At 59.5% G+C, this 15,047-nt stretch overlaps 5 protein-coding genes across 6 annotated transcripts; 3 read left to right on the top strand and 2 right to left on the bottom strand.

The window, feature by feature from the left end:
• Window positions 1–222: 222 nt before the first annotated feature.
• ZNF511 (zinc finger protein 511) lies at window positions 223–5,597 on the top strand (the record flags this gene model as incomplete). The annotated part of the gene is made up of 7 exons (XM_082486324.1): window positions 223–375; window positions 562–635; window positions 1,592–1,793; window positions 1,895–2,019; window positions 2,895–3,080; window positions 4,169–4,240; window positions 4,927–5,597. The coding sequence occupies 6 exons, from the start codon at window positions 223–225 to the stop codon at window positions 4,236–4,238; spliced, it is 810 nt and encodes a 269-aa protein (XP_082342450.1). The 3' UTR covers window positions 4,239–4,240; window positions 4,927–5,597.
• Window positions 5,003–8,149, top strand: PRAP1 (proline rich acidic protein 1). The gene is made up of 6 exons (XM_082486325.1): window positions 5,003–5,039; window positions 5,112–5,212; window positions 6,781–6,901; window positions 7,027–7,108; window positions 7,243–7,301; window positions 7,768–8,149. Exons 3-6 carry the CDS (start codon window positions 6,885–6,887, stop codon window positions 8,030–8,032), a joined length of 423 nt encoding a protein of 140 aa, XP_082342451.1. The 5' UTR covers window positions 5,003–5,039; window positions 5,112–5,212; window positions 6,781–6,884; the 3' UTR covers window positions 8,033–8,149.
• Window positions 8,150–8,530: 381 nt separating this feature from the next.
• ECHS1 (enoyl-CoA hydratase, short chain 1) lies at window positions 8,531–10,520 on the bottom strand. Its single transcript, XM_082486226.1, has 8 exons — window positions 10,389–10,520; window positions 9,871–10,068; window positions 9,637–9,764; window positions 9,438–9,537; window positions 9,222–9,326; window positions 9,020–9,139; window positions 8,860–8,927; window positions 8,531–8,759 (listed from the first exon to the last, which is right to left on the bottom strand). Exons 1-8 carry the CDS (start codon window positions 10,513–10,515, stop codon window positions 8,694–8,696), a joined length of 912 nt encoding a protein of 303 aa, XP_082342352.1. The 5' UTR covers window positions 10,516–10,520; the 3' UTR covers window positions 8,531–8,693.
• On the bottom strand, window positions 9,942–14,753 carry MTG1 (mitochondrial ribosome associated GTPase 1). 2 transcript variants are annotated; one of them, XM_082486224.1, is made up of 12 exons: window positions 14,596–14,753; window positions 14,461–14,524; window positions 14,122–14,227; window positions 13,962–14,042; window positions 13,627–13,683; window positions 13,320–13,410; window positions 13,146–13,207; window positions 12,811–12,907; window positions 12,535–12,616; window positions 12,270–12,382; window positions 12,025–12,156; window positions 9,942–10,068 (listed from the first exon to the last, which is right to left on the bottom strand). In XM_082486224.1, the coding sequence occupies exons 1-11, from the start codon at window positions 14,717–14,719 to the stop codon at window positions 12,059–12,061; spliced, it is 975 nt and encodes a 324-aa protein (XP_082342350.1). In that variant the 5' UTR covers window positions 14,720–14,753; the 3' UTR covers window positions 9,942–10,068; window positions 12,025–12,058. The 2 variants fall into 2 exon arrangements, with proteins under 2 accessions (XP_082342350.1, XP_082342349.1); XM_082486223.1 differs by lacking the exon at window positions 9,942–10,068 and having other exon boundaries at window positions 11,987–12,156.
• Window positions 10,883–11,728, top strand: SPRN (shadow of prion protein). The gene has a single exon (XM_082486227.1). The coding sequence runs from the start codon at window positions 11,148–11,150 to the stop codon at window positions 11,556–11,558; it is 411 nt and encodes a 136-aa protein (XP_082342353.1). The 5' UTR covers window positions 10,883–11,147; the 3' UTR covers window positions 11,559–11,728.
• Window positions 14,754–15,047: the final 294 nt, after the last annotated feature.

Genomic DNA, 15,047 nt, shown 5'->3' with positions numbered 1-15,047 from the left:
GCCTCGCGCATGCGCACTGCCTCCGTGCAACCCGCTCCCCGGCTTCCCGCACCTCCCCGCGCACGCGCACTCCCTCTACGCAGACCGGTCCCTACGCACCGCGGCTCTCCGCGCATGTGCACTCCCCCTCACGCAGACCCCTTTCGCGCGCGCCGCGGCTTCCCGCGCATGCGCACTCCTCCCGCAGCGCCTCCGCCGCTCGCGCATGCGCGCTGCCGCCTCATGCTGCCGCCCGGGCTGCGCCGCCGCCTGCGGGAATGGCATCCACCGCCGCCCGCCCCGCCGGTCCCGGTCCCCGTCCCGCCGCCTCCGTCGCCGCCCTTCACCTTCGCCCCCCGCCGTCTCCGCCTCGGCCCCCACCACCCGCTGCTGGAGGTGAGGGGCAGCCTCCCCGCGCCGGGCCAGCCCCCTTGGGCCTGGTCTGTGTGGAAAGCAAGGGCTGTGCTGCCTCCGAACCCGCCCCGGGCCTCTCCCCGCCGCGGCCTGTCTCCGTGGAGAGGAAAGGTTTGTTCTGTGGAGGCAGGCCTGGAAGCCCACCGCCTCTCTCTCCTCCTCTCCTAGGATGGGGACGTTCACAGGCACCTCTACCTCCAGGGTGTCCTCACCAGCCTCGCCGAGGTGGCGGAGAGACCCAAGTAAGTGAGGCAGGGCCCGCACGCTGCCCCGACGTGGCGATGGCTGCAGGTGTGCCTCTTAGTTCTTATATCCCACTCTGTGTCACGCCAGCGTGCAGCACCGTTGGTACGAACTGCACTCGCTTGTGTTGTGTGGGCACGAGGCCGGGATGGGTGCCGTGCCTCTTGTCCGGGGACTTCAGAGGCCAAGGAGGAGAAATAAGTTAAAAAGGAGAAGACACGGGTGCATTGCAAAGCATTTTGGAAAGGAAAATGAGGTGATACTGTTTGCACACCTCAATGTCCTGCTTAAAGGGTCAAAAATTGGTGTTTTGTGCTGCAGTCGGCTGTCTATCCAAATACCGACTTCCTTGTGCTTGCTGGATGTGGCATTGTTTCGCAGAGAGTTCCCCAGAAGCATGTAAGGCATCTGTAATATGTCTGAAAATTGGGACTGTAGCTAAACCAGAGGATTTAAGTGGCAGGTTATTATTTAACCAGTCAAAACAGTGGGAGAATAGTGTGGTACGGACAGCCCCAATTAGGAATGCTAAGCCTGCGGGAGGGGAGAGTCTTCATCTTGCTTTAAAACACGCTCTCATATAAAATTGAGGAATTACTTCAAGGATTGCGTGAAGTTATTCTACAGATGCTGTTAAATGGCATTGGCACAAAGTTTTAAGCTGCAGCTTTAAATTTAAGGTCAGCTTATTTCTCACATTGCTGCTTGGTGTTTATTCTCAATAGAAACACCACTTCAAAGGATGATAATATATGTGATGCTCAAGCTGTAAGGGCAAATAAGAGTTTCCAACTGCCAGTACCATCATAACCTTCATTCCATTGCACCTTCCATTTCATTTAAGTATTATTCACAAAAAATGCCACAAGTAAATAAAGTCATCTAGAGGGATATATGCAGCTTTAATTAAGGCTCTAATTTAATTTCGGTCACGGATGTCCTAATTTCCCCACAGGGTGTCTGAATTCAGTTGCCACATCTCTGGGTGCTGCCAGGTCTTTGATACGCTGGAGGGCTACGAGCACCACTACAACGCGCTGCACAGGAATGTCTGCTCCTTCTGCAAGCGTTCCTTTCCGTCGGGGCATCTCTTGGATATTCACATCTTGGAGTGGCACGACTCGCTCTTCCAGATAATGGCCGAGAAGCAAAACATGGTGAGTTGCCCTTGCCCAGCCCTTTGCTGATGGTTGGTGTGCACGGTGTGGGCTGGCACCCTTAGAGACTGGCTGTTTTCTTTCCCTCCCCTGCCTTTCAGTACAAGTGTTTGGTAGAAGGCTGTGCGGAGAAGTTCAAGAGCAGCAAGGACAGAAAGGATCACTTGGTCACCATTCACCTTTATCCCACTGACTTTCGGTTTGATAGACCGAAGAAAGTGCAAAGGTAACTGCGGAACCGCAACAGTGCAACTGCTTTTGCCTTGTAGAGGTGGTGGTGTGCTTCTGCTGTCACACTCCCTTTCCAGAGTAAGCAAGTTTATATTCTAAGAGGCTCAGAAATTATGTTTTCTACTGCTCGTAAGAGCAGGTAAACTTGCAAGTCTTTCTGTGGCATTGTTTTACTTTATCTTAATGTTGAAACGCATTATATTTCTCTCCCCCTGTGGCTCCAGGCTCCGCTCCCTTCATGCCATCTCAAGCATAAACACAAAGCTCAGCACCTCTCTGCGTCGCTTTGTGCACGTTTCCTGCTTTGCTTTCTGACCCTTTGCAATATTCCCGTTCCCCAAAAGCATAAGTAGAGCAGAGGGAGGCTCTGTAAGTTCAGCGAATGGCTTTCTCAGCTGGCTGCTCATTTGAAGCACCGCTGTGCTTTCACCACAGGGATTCATAGAAGGGCTGATGTTGTTTCACAGGGACCCAGGTGATGGGATGGAGAGAAAATTTCTTGCCTGGCAGAGTGGTGTCGCCCTGGGATGGGTGCCCAAAGGGCCAGGGGACTGGGTCTGTGGAGTCTTTCAAAGCTTGCTTGGGTAGGGTGAATGAAGAATTATGGCCTGAAGAAAAGAACCTGGGGACAAAGCTTTGCGCTATAATGCAGCAACCCTGAATTCTTAAGTAGAAACTCATACAAGCCTATCATGTAACTCTCAGGCAGCCTTTCCACCGCTCCTGGTGGTTTGCGCAGCCAAAGGTCTCCATGCAGTAACTCACCCAAGTTGGACTTGACCTTTTTCATCATGAAATACCTTTTCATTTCCTTTGCTCTGGGCTTATGTGGCCGCTGCTGAGAAAGGATGTCAAATTTTCTCTCTGCAGTGGCCCCAAGCATGTGAGCTCTCCCACGAAGCAGCGTGCCAGCGTGCCGATGGATGTGAGTGTGGAGACATCAGAGCCATTCCAAGTGGACCCCATGGAAATAGGGCCCAGTGAGAACATGGAGATCCCTCAGCCTGCAGCCCGCCCCGGCCCCCTGGCGCCAGAGAAACGACTCTATAAATCTAGGTCTGTACTGTTGGCCTCCACAGGCAAAAGTTTCTGGGGCTGGGACCATATCATCTTAATTGTGTTTTGCAGTACCTAGTGCAGCACAGCTTGGGGTGTTTCTGTGTTGAAGATAAAGGAGATAGGATTTCCATATATGTTTTAAAAGCCATTTTTTGAAAGAGGAAAGCGTAAGGAAGGACAGGGTGTGCATACGCTGTGAAGGCTGTGTCAATAAGTTGCTGTTAGTCTGCCCACTCACAATCTCTTCCCTGGCGTGGGTCTGAAAGTAAGAATTCTGTCCTAAAATACTCAAACGAGTTTCATTCCTGCTTTGTAACACTTTCCCATCCGAGTGGACTCGGGGCTGCAGTGTGTATTTCACAATAGCTGTCTGTGCTCCCGTGCTGTCGCAGGACAAGGCACAAATAAAGCTACTCTGAATCGTAGGTTTTGCAGATTAGGCCAGAGCAGCGTTGCTGTTTTTTTCTGGTTTTGGGTTGGTTTGGGTTTTTTTTAACATAAATTTTTTACAAAAAGTTGTAGCAATTGCCTAATGCTGGCTTGACTTTTGAAATCCCGCCTCATCGTGTGCTGTAAAACCTGTACGAGATACAAGGTAGCCATCAAAAAGTCACTACCCTCTTCCCAGCACCTGGATGGGCATCATTTTTTTCATCATTTTAATCGTCTCTCAGAGTATGTTTTTTTTTCCTGAGCTATTCCAGTTAGCAAAGGCATTCTCATGTTTTGCGTTTCTCACATCTGTGACGCGCTGGTAGTCTGGAAGCAGAACAATGAGACTGTGACTGCGCTGGAAAACCTGCTGCTGTCCTCAGCTCCCTCTTGCTTTCACTGGCATCAGTATTTCGCTCCACGTCTGTAAAACGAGGCCTCTGGAATGTAAAAGAAATGTGTAGAATAAACAGGAAGGCAGACCTGTTTGGTTTTTTTAATTATGCTTTGCTAATTTAGATGTCCTGCTCCTCCGATACTTTGCTATTCCCACTCTGGGAGCTTAAAATGCTACGCAAGGCGTAAAACATCCCAGTGATCCTGTGTGAGATGGGGTGTTAGTGTGTGTGAAAGTGTGTCTTCTCCCCTTCCAGGATCCCGTCCACAATTTGCTTTGGACAAGGTGCCACCCGAGGATTTAAAGGACCGAGGAAGAAAGTCTGAAGGTCAGTGCACCAGATTTGTGCCAGGTGAGAAGGGCGCTGGCCACTGCTGCCCGCAAACGTTAGCGATGGCACCGTGGCCGAGCAGGGATATTTGCTGTTGCGTGCATGTGTCATACTCCGTACGGGGAAGGCAGAAGAGGGAAAATGGGGATTGCGTGGCAGCAGTTTGGGGATACATGGATGCCTCGGGACGTGCTTTGTGTCTCTGTACCACCTCCCTTTGGCAGCAATTCACAGCCGACCCATGCTTACATCTATCCTTCCTGAGACACGACAGTCTCTTTTCTCATCCCCTCTGAAATCAAACTATGAATATATTCCTCTGCTTCTGTGCTGTGAGTGTTTGTTGTCTCCTCAGTGCCTGGACCGCTCTGCTGGACCGCTCTGGGCAGCAGTGGCGCTCTAGATTGATGGTGGCAGCTTTGCGAATGGCAAATGCTGTTTGGAAACTCCAGGTGGCTGGGGGGATCCCGCAGGCTTTGGGAAAAACTGGCAAGGAATAGCTGCCAAAGGTGTAGCAGGGATAACACCGAGCAAAATGTGTTCCCTCTTCCTGTGGGAAGCCCTGCATCCCCCCACCCCAGCCTCCGCAGCTGGAGAATCAAAATAAAATCCAGAGAAAGAGTGGTGGTAGCTTGCAACAATTAATTTGATTCTTTTCATCTAACTTTTTCATTTTCTCACAGTGTTTTTAAAAGCTCCCAGGGAGGACAGCGCACAGAGGCGGGGCGGATTGAACTCGCCCTCAGTTGTTGGCAGAAAGAGTCTCAGGCTGCGAGCGGAGCACTGCGACGTGGAGGTGAGAAGACATCAGCTGCTGGAGCTGAGACTACGCAGGATCGGGTTTTCTTTTATTTTTTGCCTTTTGCAGGGTGGAAAAAACAAATTCAAGAAATACCAAGACAAAATCTGCTGACTGGACAGAAGCTGGAACTGCTGGCAAAAAGAAAAAAAACAGAAAAAAAAAAAAAAGTAGGTCCTTAATTCTGACCTTCTCCATCTCGCTGAAGTCTGCTCCGCTCCCTGGTGCTTGCTCTGAAACCCATCTGAAAGGTTTGCCCGGGCCAGGAAAAGCAGCTCATTTCCATGGGGAGTTAAAATAAAGTGACTTCCAACGAGGTGAATAAATAAAAGGAACTTTTTACAAAATTGCTCCGTAGAGAATTTCAATGCTGGTTTGAAACCCAGGCAGAGTCAGATGTGAAGAAGGAACCTTCCTTTGCTCCAAATACCCCCAAAATTAAGATGGAAGTTATTTTTCCTCTTGTCTTTTCCTTCCTTTTTGAACTCATCCTGCCGGGAGAAAAGATTGATTGGAAATGCAGCCAGGCTCAGTGTGCTGCTGCCTGGTCTTGGGGTCCTGGTCTTGAACTGTGACGCTTAGAAAATTGTCCATAAAGGGGAAAAAAAAAAAAAGAGGTTGCTGGAATGACATTTATCCAAGAAGCTTAGGATCTATAAATCTATAATTGCTTCCCCCCCCCCCCCCTTTCCCCCCTCTCCGGAAGTAACAAAGGATAAAAAGGGCTTTGAAAAATCCTTGCAAATAGGAGCAGGGAATGATGTTTACAGAGATGTAGGAGATTTCCCTGTGAGTTTTAAAGTACTTTGCTCTTTTTAAAACTCAGCCCGCTTTTCTGGCCTTAATCCTTGCTCCTTGGCCTCCAGAGCGAACTGTCTCCAGCAGGCAAACCCTCCAGCCGTGATTGCTGCCAGAGAAGAAGAGGCAGCCCCGGGAGAGGCCAGCTGGATGCTGCCAGGCTGGAGGGGCAGGAGGAGGGAGGGATGGGTGGAAGGATGGAAGGAAATTTGAAGCAGGCACCGCGTCACCGGAGAAGCCTGCAGGCTTTGGCATGTGATGGGACAAAAATCAGGCCAAAGCACTCTGATCTCTCCCTTGCATGTCAAGCTTCTAAGTTTGCTAGATTAGATATTAGGAAGAAATGTTTCCCTCTGAGGGTGGTGAGCCCCTGGCCCAGGTTGCCCAGAGAAGCTGTGGCTGCCCCATCCCTGAAGGTGTTGGAGGCCAGGTTGGACGGGGCTTGGAGCAACCTGGGCTGGTGGGAGGCGTCCCTGCCCAGGGCAGGGGGGTTGGAACTGGGTGGTCTTTAAGGTCCCTTCCAACCCAAACCATTCTATGATTCCACCTGGACATTCCTTCCGTCATCTTTCCCAGACTCCAGGTCTGCAGATGTGTCCAAACATGAGGTGCAGCAAATGTATAAAAAAGTGCCATATGCCCCCAACAAACGTGTAAATGAACAATAATACCAAAATCTCCAGTAAAACTCCACTCCTTCATCATGTTATTACGGTGTATAATGTGAATTTATATATATTAACAAAGTTAATAGACTTGCGTAGTAACCCCCTGCCCTCAGCAGGGACACCTCCCACCAGCCCAGGTTGCTCCAAGCCCCGTCCAACCTGGCCTTGAACACCTCCAGGGATGGGGCAGACACAGGGGGATGTCATGGGTGTCCCCAGCACATGTGGTGTGCAGGGGGGGTGTAATTAGTCCTGTGCCCCGTTTTTCTCAGCAGCACAACCTGGCACCACCCAGCGCCCCACAGGACACTCCGGGAGCAGCCGCACCCACCGGTACTGGGGCAAAGTACGAGGCAAAGGCCGGGCAATCCCAGGGATGGCATCCACGGAGCGGTATGTCCCCTGTGGGGATGGCGGGCAGGGGGGGGCAGGGGTGGGCACAAGGGGCTGTGGGTTCAGGCAGGGACAACCCAACGCTGCTACTGCCAACGTGGCTCCCTCTGCCATCTCTCCGCCAGCCCAATGGCCGTGTGGCTCCGCAGCGTCACCCTCCTGCTGGGCGCTGCCTTCCTCCTCCTGCCTGCATCCGGGGGCACCCAGGTGAGGACATCCCCCTCCCCACCTCCCCCAGCCCTCCACCTCACCTTCCCGCTGCCCCGGCGTGACGAGTGGACACAGGGAGACCCACGCATGATCTCTGCCACCCCTCCCAGCACCCCACTCTCTCCCCGCAGGCTCTGAGCGACACCAGCCAGAAGGACCTGGAGGCGAAGCAGGATTTGGCCAAGGAAATGTAAGACGTGGCTGCGCTCCCCCCCACCTGGCACGTAAAAAACAACAGAGCAACACCCCCCCAAAAAAAAAGGCATTTCAGAGGGGAGTGAGTTTCCCTCGTTGCTTTGTAACCCACCCCCCTCCAAAAAAATAAGAAATTAAGGGGCTCCCAGCTCCATCTTCCCCCCAAAATCACTCAAACTCTCCAAGCATTGGGCTCTGGATGGTTTCCCTGTGCTGGTGGTAGTGGGGAGCTGCGGCACCCATGTCCCAGATCCATCCAGCCCGCTGGCGGGGTAAGTGGCTAAATTAGCCTTTTTGCTCCCCAAGATGCTAATTGCAACCTCCGGGGATGGTTGTGTGTGTTGGTGGGGGTGTGTGGGGGTGTGTGTGGGTGGCACCGGTGTTCCTGCACCCTGATGGGTATTCCTCCCTGGGGCAGGAGGATATGGAGCAACCCTGAGATTTTTGCTCCCCACTTCCAGCATCCTGGGCATACGAGCTGTGGAGCCGCCGGAGGAGGGCAAGATCACTGAAGAGGTGGAACCAGGTATAGAGGTCTTCTCCAGCAGCGCCTGGGCTTCACAGGGCCCCCTCAAAGTCCAGGCAGGACCGGAGGAGGACCACGAACACCTCCACCACCCCCAGGACAATGCCAGGGAGGCTGATGTCCGCAGGCCACCCTGGATGCTGTCCCTGGAGGTGCAGAGTGGCCCGGAGGAGGACCACGACCATCTCCACCACGGCTGAGTGGAGATGTGCCCGGGCTGTGAAATGAGGGATGGGAGCCACCCCTGGGACTTCCTGAAGGAAATCGTGCCTCCCTACCCACCCCTGAACCCCCTCCCCACCCCCCAATAAACACATTTTCCCCTCCGTGTCCTGGTGGGCTCCTCATTGCTGCCAGAAACGTGTCACAAAGTGTAGGGCCCCCCAGATCTGGGGGATTCCCCTCAGGTTCACCCCAAGACAATGAGCAGGGTGAGGATGATGCCTTGGGGTGGGTTGGAGGGGTGTCAGCCCATCACCCCAAGTGGGGCTGAGGCTGGGGAAACTCAGCACGGGTGTTGTGCTCAAGAAGGTGCTGTCCCCCTCCCAGGGGGGACACACGTAGCTATGGCTCCATGAGGCTGCTCTTGCCCAGCTGAGCACTGGTGGGGTGGTGGGGGTAGTCTCAGTGAACCCCACCAACATTTCCCAGCGCGGCAGTGGGACATCCCACAGCAAGGACGCCCCATCTCCTGGCAGTGCCAGGAAAAATTTTTAATAGCAATGGCAAACATGGTCCCTGCTGCCGGTCATCTCACCCCAAGCAAGTATCGGTCGCCGCCGGGTCCCGGACCCCTCCGTGGGGTGAGGTGGGGGAGCGACGGGCAGCAGGTGGCCACGGAGGACCTGTGCCACCCTGGGTTTAGCTGTCGGTGAAGTTTGCCTTGCGCTTCTCCACGAATGCCGTCATCCCCTCCTTGCGGTCATCCTGCGAGGAGCGGAGAGGTGAGGTTGGGGGAAAGGAGGGGCTGCAGCAGCCCCGCTATTCCCCTCCCACAATGGGGCCAACCCCTCACCCCCTTACTCACGGTGGCAAAGGTGGCGTAAAAAAGCCGCTTCTCCGTCCTGGTCCCCTCCGCCAGCGTCGTCTCGAAGGCTGAGAGCAAAGGAGAAGTTGGGGAGACCCTGCTGCCTGGCCCCACCAGCCCCCATGGGGGGTTGTGGTCCCGGTTAGCCCCCAGCCCCTACCAGCATTGACAGACTCCTTCGCCATGGCGGCCACCAACTTGGAGTTTCTGGCGATCTTCTCAGCGCAGGTGATGGCCGCATCCAGCAGCTTCTCCACGGGGAAGACCTTGCTGACCAGCCCTAGGATGGACGGTGGGAGGTGGTGGGGTGGGGTGGGACGGCTCCCCACTGGACACCTGCCACGCTGGCCGTGTGCCCCTACCTGCCTCCTTTGCCTCTGCTGCCGAAATCCGGTCCCCAGTGAGGACCATCTCCATCGCCAGCGACTTCCCCACCGCTCTGGTCAACCTCTGTGTCCCTCCAGCACCTGGAGGTGTTTGGGGAAGGGAAAGGTCCCAAGAGGGACGCTTTGGGTGTCCCCTCCACTGTCCCCCACCCCAGCTGGGGGTGGGTGGCTCCCCCCCAGCCCCCAACTCACCCGGGATGGTCCCCAGCAGGATTTCAGGTTGTCCAAACTGTGCCTTCTCCCCGGCATAGATGATGTCGCACATCATGGCCAGCTCACACCCGCCGCCCAGCTGGGACAGGGGAGGAAGAGGAGGGGGAAGGGGTCAGGGGGTGGTGGGGTGGGGGTGGGGAGAGGTGGGGATGACGGGATGGGGGACAATGACACTCACGGCGAAGCCGTTGACGGCGGCGATGATGGGTTTGCGGACAGTGGAGACCTTGTCCCACCCGGTGAGGAAGCCGCCGCTGTAGCACTCCTGGAAGGTTTTATTCTGCATCTCCTTGATGTCGGCGCCGGCTGCAAAGGCAAAACCGGGTGGGAAACTGACACCCTCCCCCCGAAATTAAAATATTGGGGGGGGGGAGGGGAGGGGGGGAGGACTGGACAGGGCGCCCTGCCCTACCTGCGAAGGCTTTTTGGCTGCCGGTGATGACGATGGCCCCCACCTGCGGGTCGCTCTCCAGGGCCTCCAGCGCCCGCCCCAGCTCGGCCATCAGCCCCTCGCAGAGGGCGTTGAGGGCCTGCGGCCGGTTCAGCTGGATCAGCCCCACGCTCTGCCGCTCCCCCGTCTTCTGCACCGCCAGGTACTGGAACGGCGACCCTGCCCGCCGCCACCGTTAGGGCAGCCGGGTGAGACGCTCCCCCAGCTCCCCCGCCAACCCACCACCCCCGGTCTGTGCCGCCGCGCTATTTTAAGGCGACCTTCACGGCGGCGGGTGCGCGCCAGCGGTCACCGGCAGCACGTCACCCCCGGGGTGGGGGGGGGGGGGAGTGTCGGGACCGGGGGAATTGCCGGTGCCACCCCGACCCCGCTGTGTGCGTGTGTGTCTGTGTGTGCAGCCCGGTGACCGCCACCCTGTTGCCGGTGCGCGGTGCTGGGACCCCGGTGTCCCGCCCCCTCCCCCCGGTGTCCCCGCTCACCGGCGCTGCACGCCCGCGTGCCCGGGAGGGGACGGGGCGGCGGCGGCGGGAGGAGCGCGCGGCGGCGCGCGGCGGCGGCGGCGGCAGTGGCAGCGGGGCGGAGGAGCGCGCGCAGCGAGGCAGCCATGGCGGCGGCGCGGCGGCAGAACGGCCCCGCCCCCGCCCCGCGCCCATTGGCCCAGGCGGCCCCACCCCACAACCCGCCGTCCCCATTGGCCCAGGCGGGGAGGGGCGGGGCCGGTCGGCTCTCGTGGGGGACCCCCCCCCTCAGTCCCGTGGGCGGACACGCGTGGGTGCCCGCGGGGACGGAATTGGGGGAGGAGCTTATAGAGGCGCGGCGCGGCGCGGCGGGGCGGGACGGCGGGGGGTGTGTGTGCTTCCCCCGCCATCACGGGCAGCCCTGCGTGGGCGCCGTGCCCCGCCCCGCGTGGGGGTTGCCGGGGTGGGGGAACGCGACGCCGGCGGCGGCTGGAGCGCGGCCGGGGAGGAGCGGTAGTACAGCGAGCCGGCGGCAGCCCCCGGGCCCGGTGAGCCCCGTATGGTGCCGCGGGTGGGTGCGTGCGTGCGTGGAAGCGTGTGCAAGAGCATCTACGCGGGGAGGGGGCGTAGGGGGAGGAAAGCCGCGGAGCCGGGGCTCACGCGTAGGTGCAGACCCCTCTACCCGCGGATGTGCGGGGCCGCGCCGCGCCCACGCGTGTACCGTCTCCGCGGCTGAGCGCCGGGGATCTCCTCCCGCCGCAGGTGCGGGCGAGCGGTGGGATGCGGCGGAGCGCGGCGGCGTGCTGGGCGCTGATGCTGCTGGCCGCCGCCTTCTGCGACACCGTGGCCGGTAAAGGCGGGCGCGGGGGCGCCCGCGGGGCCGCCCGTGGCGGGGCCCGGGGGACCGCCCGCGGCCGGGTGAAGGCGGCGGTGCCCCGTTACGGCTCGGCCGGGGCAGCCCTAAGGGTGGCAGGGGCGGCAGCAGCGGGAGCAGCGGCTGGCGTGGCGGCAGGAGCGGCCCTGCGGCGGGCCCGGTTGGCCAGCGAGCTGGAAGCCGGTGAAGGCATCGAGTACCGAGACGGCAACGGGACGGTGGCCGCCAGCGCCTGGACCTCCGCCACGGCACCCCAGGCCCCGCTGGGCTGGGCTGTGCCCTGGCTGTGTCCCCTGGTCGCCATCCTGCACCGCTGATGGGGGAACCCAACTGTGCCCGGCACGCCTACCGATAGACCCACCAGCCACCACCACCCTGGGGCTGAGCCCCCCCAACCCGTGTCCGGCTCACCCAGTTACCCGCTGTCACTGGGGCAGGACCCCACGGGAAGCCCCTCCACCACCTCACCCACCCCATGCCAAACCCCGCCGGCTCAGGCACCCTGCTTGGCCGCTCCTCTGTACCATGGGAGGTGTCTCACAGTGTTTGGAGGACGAGGAGGTGGCAATAAAGCTGGACAGAAAGCAGGTGTGGCTGGATGCGGGGCTCGGGATGGGGACGCTGGGACAGCCACCACTCCAGCACCCTGTCCACAGCGGGTCCCAGCAAGCATTGTCCTGCACGGTGACACCACAGCACAGCCCCCACCCTCCCTGACCCACTGCAGCAGCCTCAGCATCCAAAATTGGGGGCTATCCCAGCAGAGACACTTTAATCACACACCAGAGCGCAGTGCCTGTCCCCCACGGGACAGGTCTCAGTCCAGTGTCACCCTGCCCAGGCGACCTGCCCGGAAATCCCGCAGGAACTCATAGGCGGCGGCTGGGTAGTTGAGCATTGTCACGTTGACGTTCCCTGGCGATGGAGGCAGTGGGTGCGGAAGGAGGTGTCAGCAGAGCCAGGTCCCCAAAAGCCTGGCCCCTGCACCCCGGGCGGCAGAGATCCACCTCCCCCCTCCAAGTACTCACCTGTGCCCGTCAGCACCTTCACCTTCTGCGTCCTGCCCTGGGCAAGGGCCACGTGCCTCAGCACGGGCTCGATGTCATCGCAGGCCTCGGCCAGCCCGTAGCGCTGCACGTACCTGCCGAAGGTGGTGGCTTACACCCTGCTGGCATCACTTCTGTCCACCCCTCGCCCCCCAAAATTCCCCAGGGATGGTCTCTCCACCACCCACTTGGGACCACAGGCCATGGACACAGCCCAGGGTCCTCTCTGGTTCCCCTGCCGGCTCACCCAAACTGCTGTCGCTTGTTCAGGACGTACAGGAGGTAGTCGGCCATGATGTCCTCCCCCACCAGGTGGTCACGGATGGCTCCTGGAAAAGACGGTCAAGCCCTGGCCACCCCACCTGCTGTCCACGTGCCACCTGTGGGCACCCAGGCAGCACACACAAGCCGGGGTGGGGGTGCTGTAAGCAGCAGACTCCCATCCCAGCCTCAGGTAGTAGACCCAGCCAGGGCTGGAAGCCACGTTTGGGGAATCCCCCCCAAGCCAAAGCCTCCACCTCACCACACAGCGCCAGCTTCATGCCTGTCTCCACATCCCCCAGCTTTGGGGGCAGCACGCCAGGTGTGTCCACCAGGTACATGAGGGGCTTCTCGCAGACCTGGGATAGGGAAGAGCAGGGGGAGGCAGTAATGTTAGGACATGCAGCTTGGTAATTAGCACAGCGGACCCCAGCATGGCGTTGAGCTCTTTCATTAGGGCCTTGCTAGAAAGGGGACCTGAGCAACCCTTTTGAGATGAGCTCCTCATGCCTCAAGGTTTTCCAGAGCTCCCGCGAGAGGATGCAGGGAGGCAGAGGCTGGCACCCAGCCAGCTGGCTGCACCGCAGGGGATGTTACCTGGATTCTGGTCAGCACTGCCTTGGTGATGCCCGGCTCGCCACCGACAGCAGTGGCTTTGCCTTCAGGGAATGGAGAGACACAGTCAGAGAAGCAAATGATTCTCTGCCCTGCCACCCGCTCCATGGCTGTGCCGGCGGCTCCTCCCCGAGCTCAGGTGCCGCGGAGAAATACCCTTTTTGAGGTGCAGCCTCCGCAGAGAGTTGATGAGGGAAGACTTGCCCACGTTGGGCACGCCGATCACCAGGATGCTGTACTCGGTGCTCTGGAAGCGAGGGGGACATGGACAGGGAGCAGATGGTTATCGGTTACCCACTCCAGGAGCAACCAGCAGTCGCAAGAGCAAAACAGCCTGGCTGTTACTGTTTTTTCTGGCACATGTGCGAGCAGCCTCATCCCTCCAGCTGGAGGGAAAGGTGACCTGCAGATGCCCACCCTGATTCCCCGCTCACGCACTGGCAGCTGCACTACCACATCTCACCTCAGCCCTGTGGTACCGCGGGCTGTTACCCACCAGCTTGGCAACCAGAGGAACGATCTGCAAGACAGAGAAGGGCTGTCATGGTGGCTCTGTGCCCAGGCTGGCGGCAGCCACTCACTTGGAGGATGCTGTGCCAAGAGGATGCGCAAAACGGGGACCAAGCAGAGGATGGGGCGCCTTGGGCAAGCTGGAAATGAAGGTCACTTTCGACCAGCCAGCATCACCTACCCACAGTGGGGCACTGAGGCCTCTCCACGGGGCTAGGAGATTGGCGCATGGCCCTCAGCTGCCAGCAGCAAGGAACAGCGCTGGGCATGGGGCTACTGGCCCATTACCTTCTTAACGTTGCCATCACGCTGGCAGTCAGTGAAGACAACGTGCGAGCATCCCTGCTGCTTCAGGTGCTCCAAGATTGTCTGAAGGGGACAGGCAGAGGCATTGCTGGCACCGGTGACCCACGGGGCCCCAGCCAGCCTGCCCTGCCCTGGTGCTCACCGGCTGCTGGCGAGGATCAGCCAGGTCCATCTTGTTCAGCACCAGCACATGTGGGCGGATGCCTAGTACCTCTTGCAGCATTGGGTTACGGCCCGACAGCGGGATGTGAATGCCGCTAAGGAGAACGATTGTGTGCTGGCACGGGAGCAAGTACCAAGGTGGGGTGGGGGTTGAAGCTTATGGGGCTGGTGCAGAGCTGGAGCGGGGTACGGGACCGGGAGAATGATGGGCGGCCGGGAGGGAGACGGGGGGTGGGGGGGGGGGGCCCGGCTCCTGCTGCCCCCGGGACACACCCTCGGCGGGGAGGGATGGGGATGAAGAGCCATGCCGGAGGATATGCGAGCGTCGTGCACCTCGATGAGACAGTCGGCGCGCTGCAGGGAGGCCCGCATCTGCCGCAGGCCTGCAACACAGCGCTGGGTGAGCAGCGGCGGGGCGGTGGGGTGGTCAGCCCGCCCCGCTCCCACCCCTCACCTTTCGCCATGTGCCCCGGGAACCAGGAGGCCACATCGCGGCCGCAGAAATCGAAACGCTCCCGGAAGCCCCCGGGCCCGGTCACTGTCAGCGCCGCCCGCAGCGCTCCCGCCCACCCTCTCATGGCGGCGGCGCCCCGTTATGCGCGTCACATCCGGCGAGACGCGCTCCAGCGAGAGACGCGGGACGGTGGGCGGGGCGACGTCGGGGGGGCGGGGCGACGCCGAGTGGGCGGGGCGCTGCCGAGTGGGCGGGGCGCTCCCCTCAGCGGGCGTCTCCTCCTCAGCGCCATGGCAGAGGCGCGGCCTACGGAGCCTGTGGGGCCTACGGGGGGCCCGACGGTGGGTCCTGGCGGCCCGGGGGGTGCCGGGCCCCGCGAAGGGCACTCAGTGCCCCCCGCGGGGCCCGGCACCCCCCGGACCGCGGGGCCCGGGCCCCAACCTGCCCCCCAG

Source organism: Vanellus vanellus (assembly GCF_965231255.1).
Source record: "Vanellus vanellus genome assembly, chromosome: 7".
NCBI lineage: Eukaryota > Metazoa > Chordata > Aves > Charadriiformes > Charadriidae > Vanellus > Vanellus vanellus.
This window is presented reverse-complemented; position numbering and strand designations above follow the sequence as displayed.

Coding starts and splice junctions, on each gene's coding strand:
- ECHS1 (XM_082486226.1), bottom strand. CDS start 10,515: ATGGCTGCCTCGCTGCGCGCGCTCCTCCGCCCCGCTGCCACTGCCGCC. Junction 9,538..9,636: donor CCGCCGTCAACGGCTTCGCC/GTGAGTGTCATT, acceptor CCCCTGTCCCAG/CTGGGCGGCGGGTGTGAGCT. Junction 8,928..9,019: donor GAAGGAGTCTGTCAATGCTG/GTAGGGGCTGGG, acceptor CTTTGCTCTCAG/CCTTCGAGACGACGCTGGCG.
- MTG1 (XM_082486224.1), bottom strand. CDS start 14,719: ATGAGAGGGTGGGCGGGAGCGCTGCGGGCGGCGCTGACAGTGACCGGG. Junction 14,228..14,460: donor ATCGAGGTGCACGACGCTCG/CATATCCTCCGG, acceptor TAGCGGCATTCA/CATCCCGCTGTCGGGCCGTA. Junction 14,043..14,121: donor CTGATCCTCGCCAGCAGCCG/GTGAGCACCAGG, acceptor TGTCCCCTTCAG/ACAATCTTGGAGCACCTGAA.
- PRAP1 (XM_082486325.1), top strand. Junction 7,109..7,242: donor CTGCATCCGGGGGCACCCAG/GTGAGGACATCC, acceptor CTCTCCCCGCAG/GCTCTGAGCGACACCAGCCA. Junction 7,302..7,767: donor CAGGATTTGGCCAAGGAAAT/GTAAGACGTGGC, acceptor CCCCACTTCCAG/CATCCTGGGCATACGAGCTG.
- SPRN (XM_082486227.1), top strand. CDS start 11,148: ATGCGGCGGAGCGCGGCGGCGTGCTGGGCGCTGATGCTGCTGGCCGCC.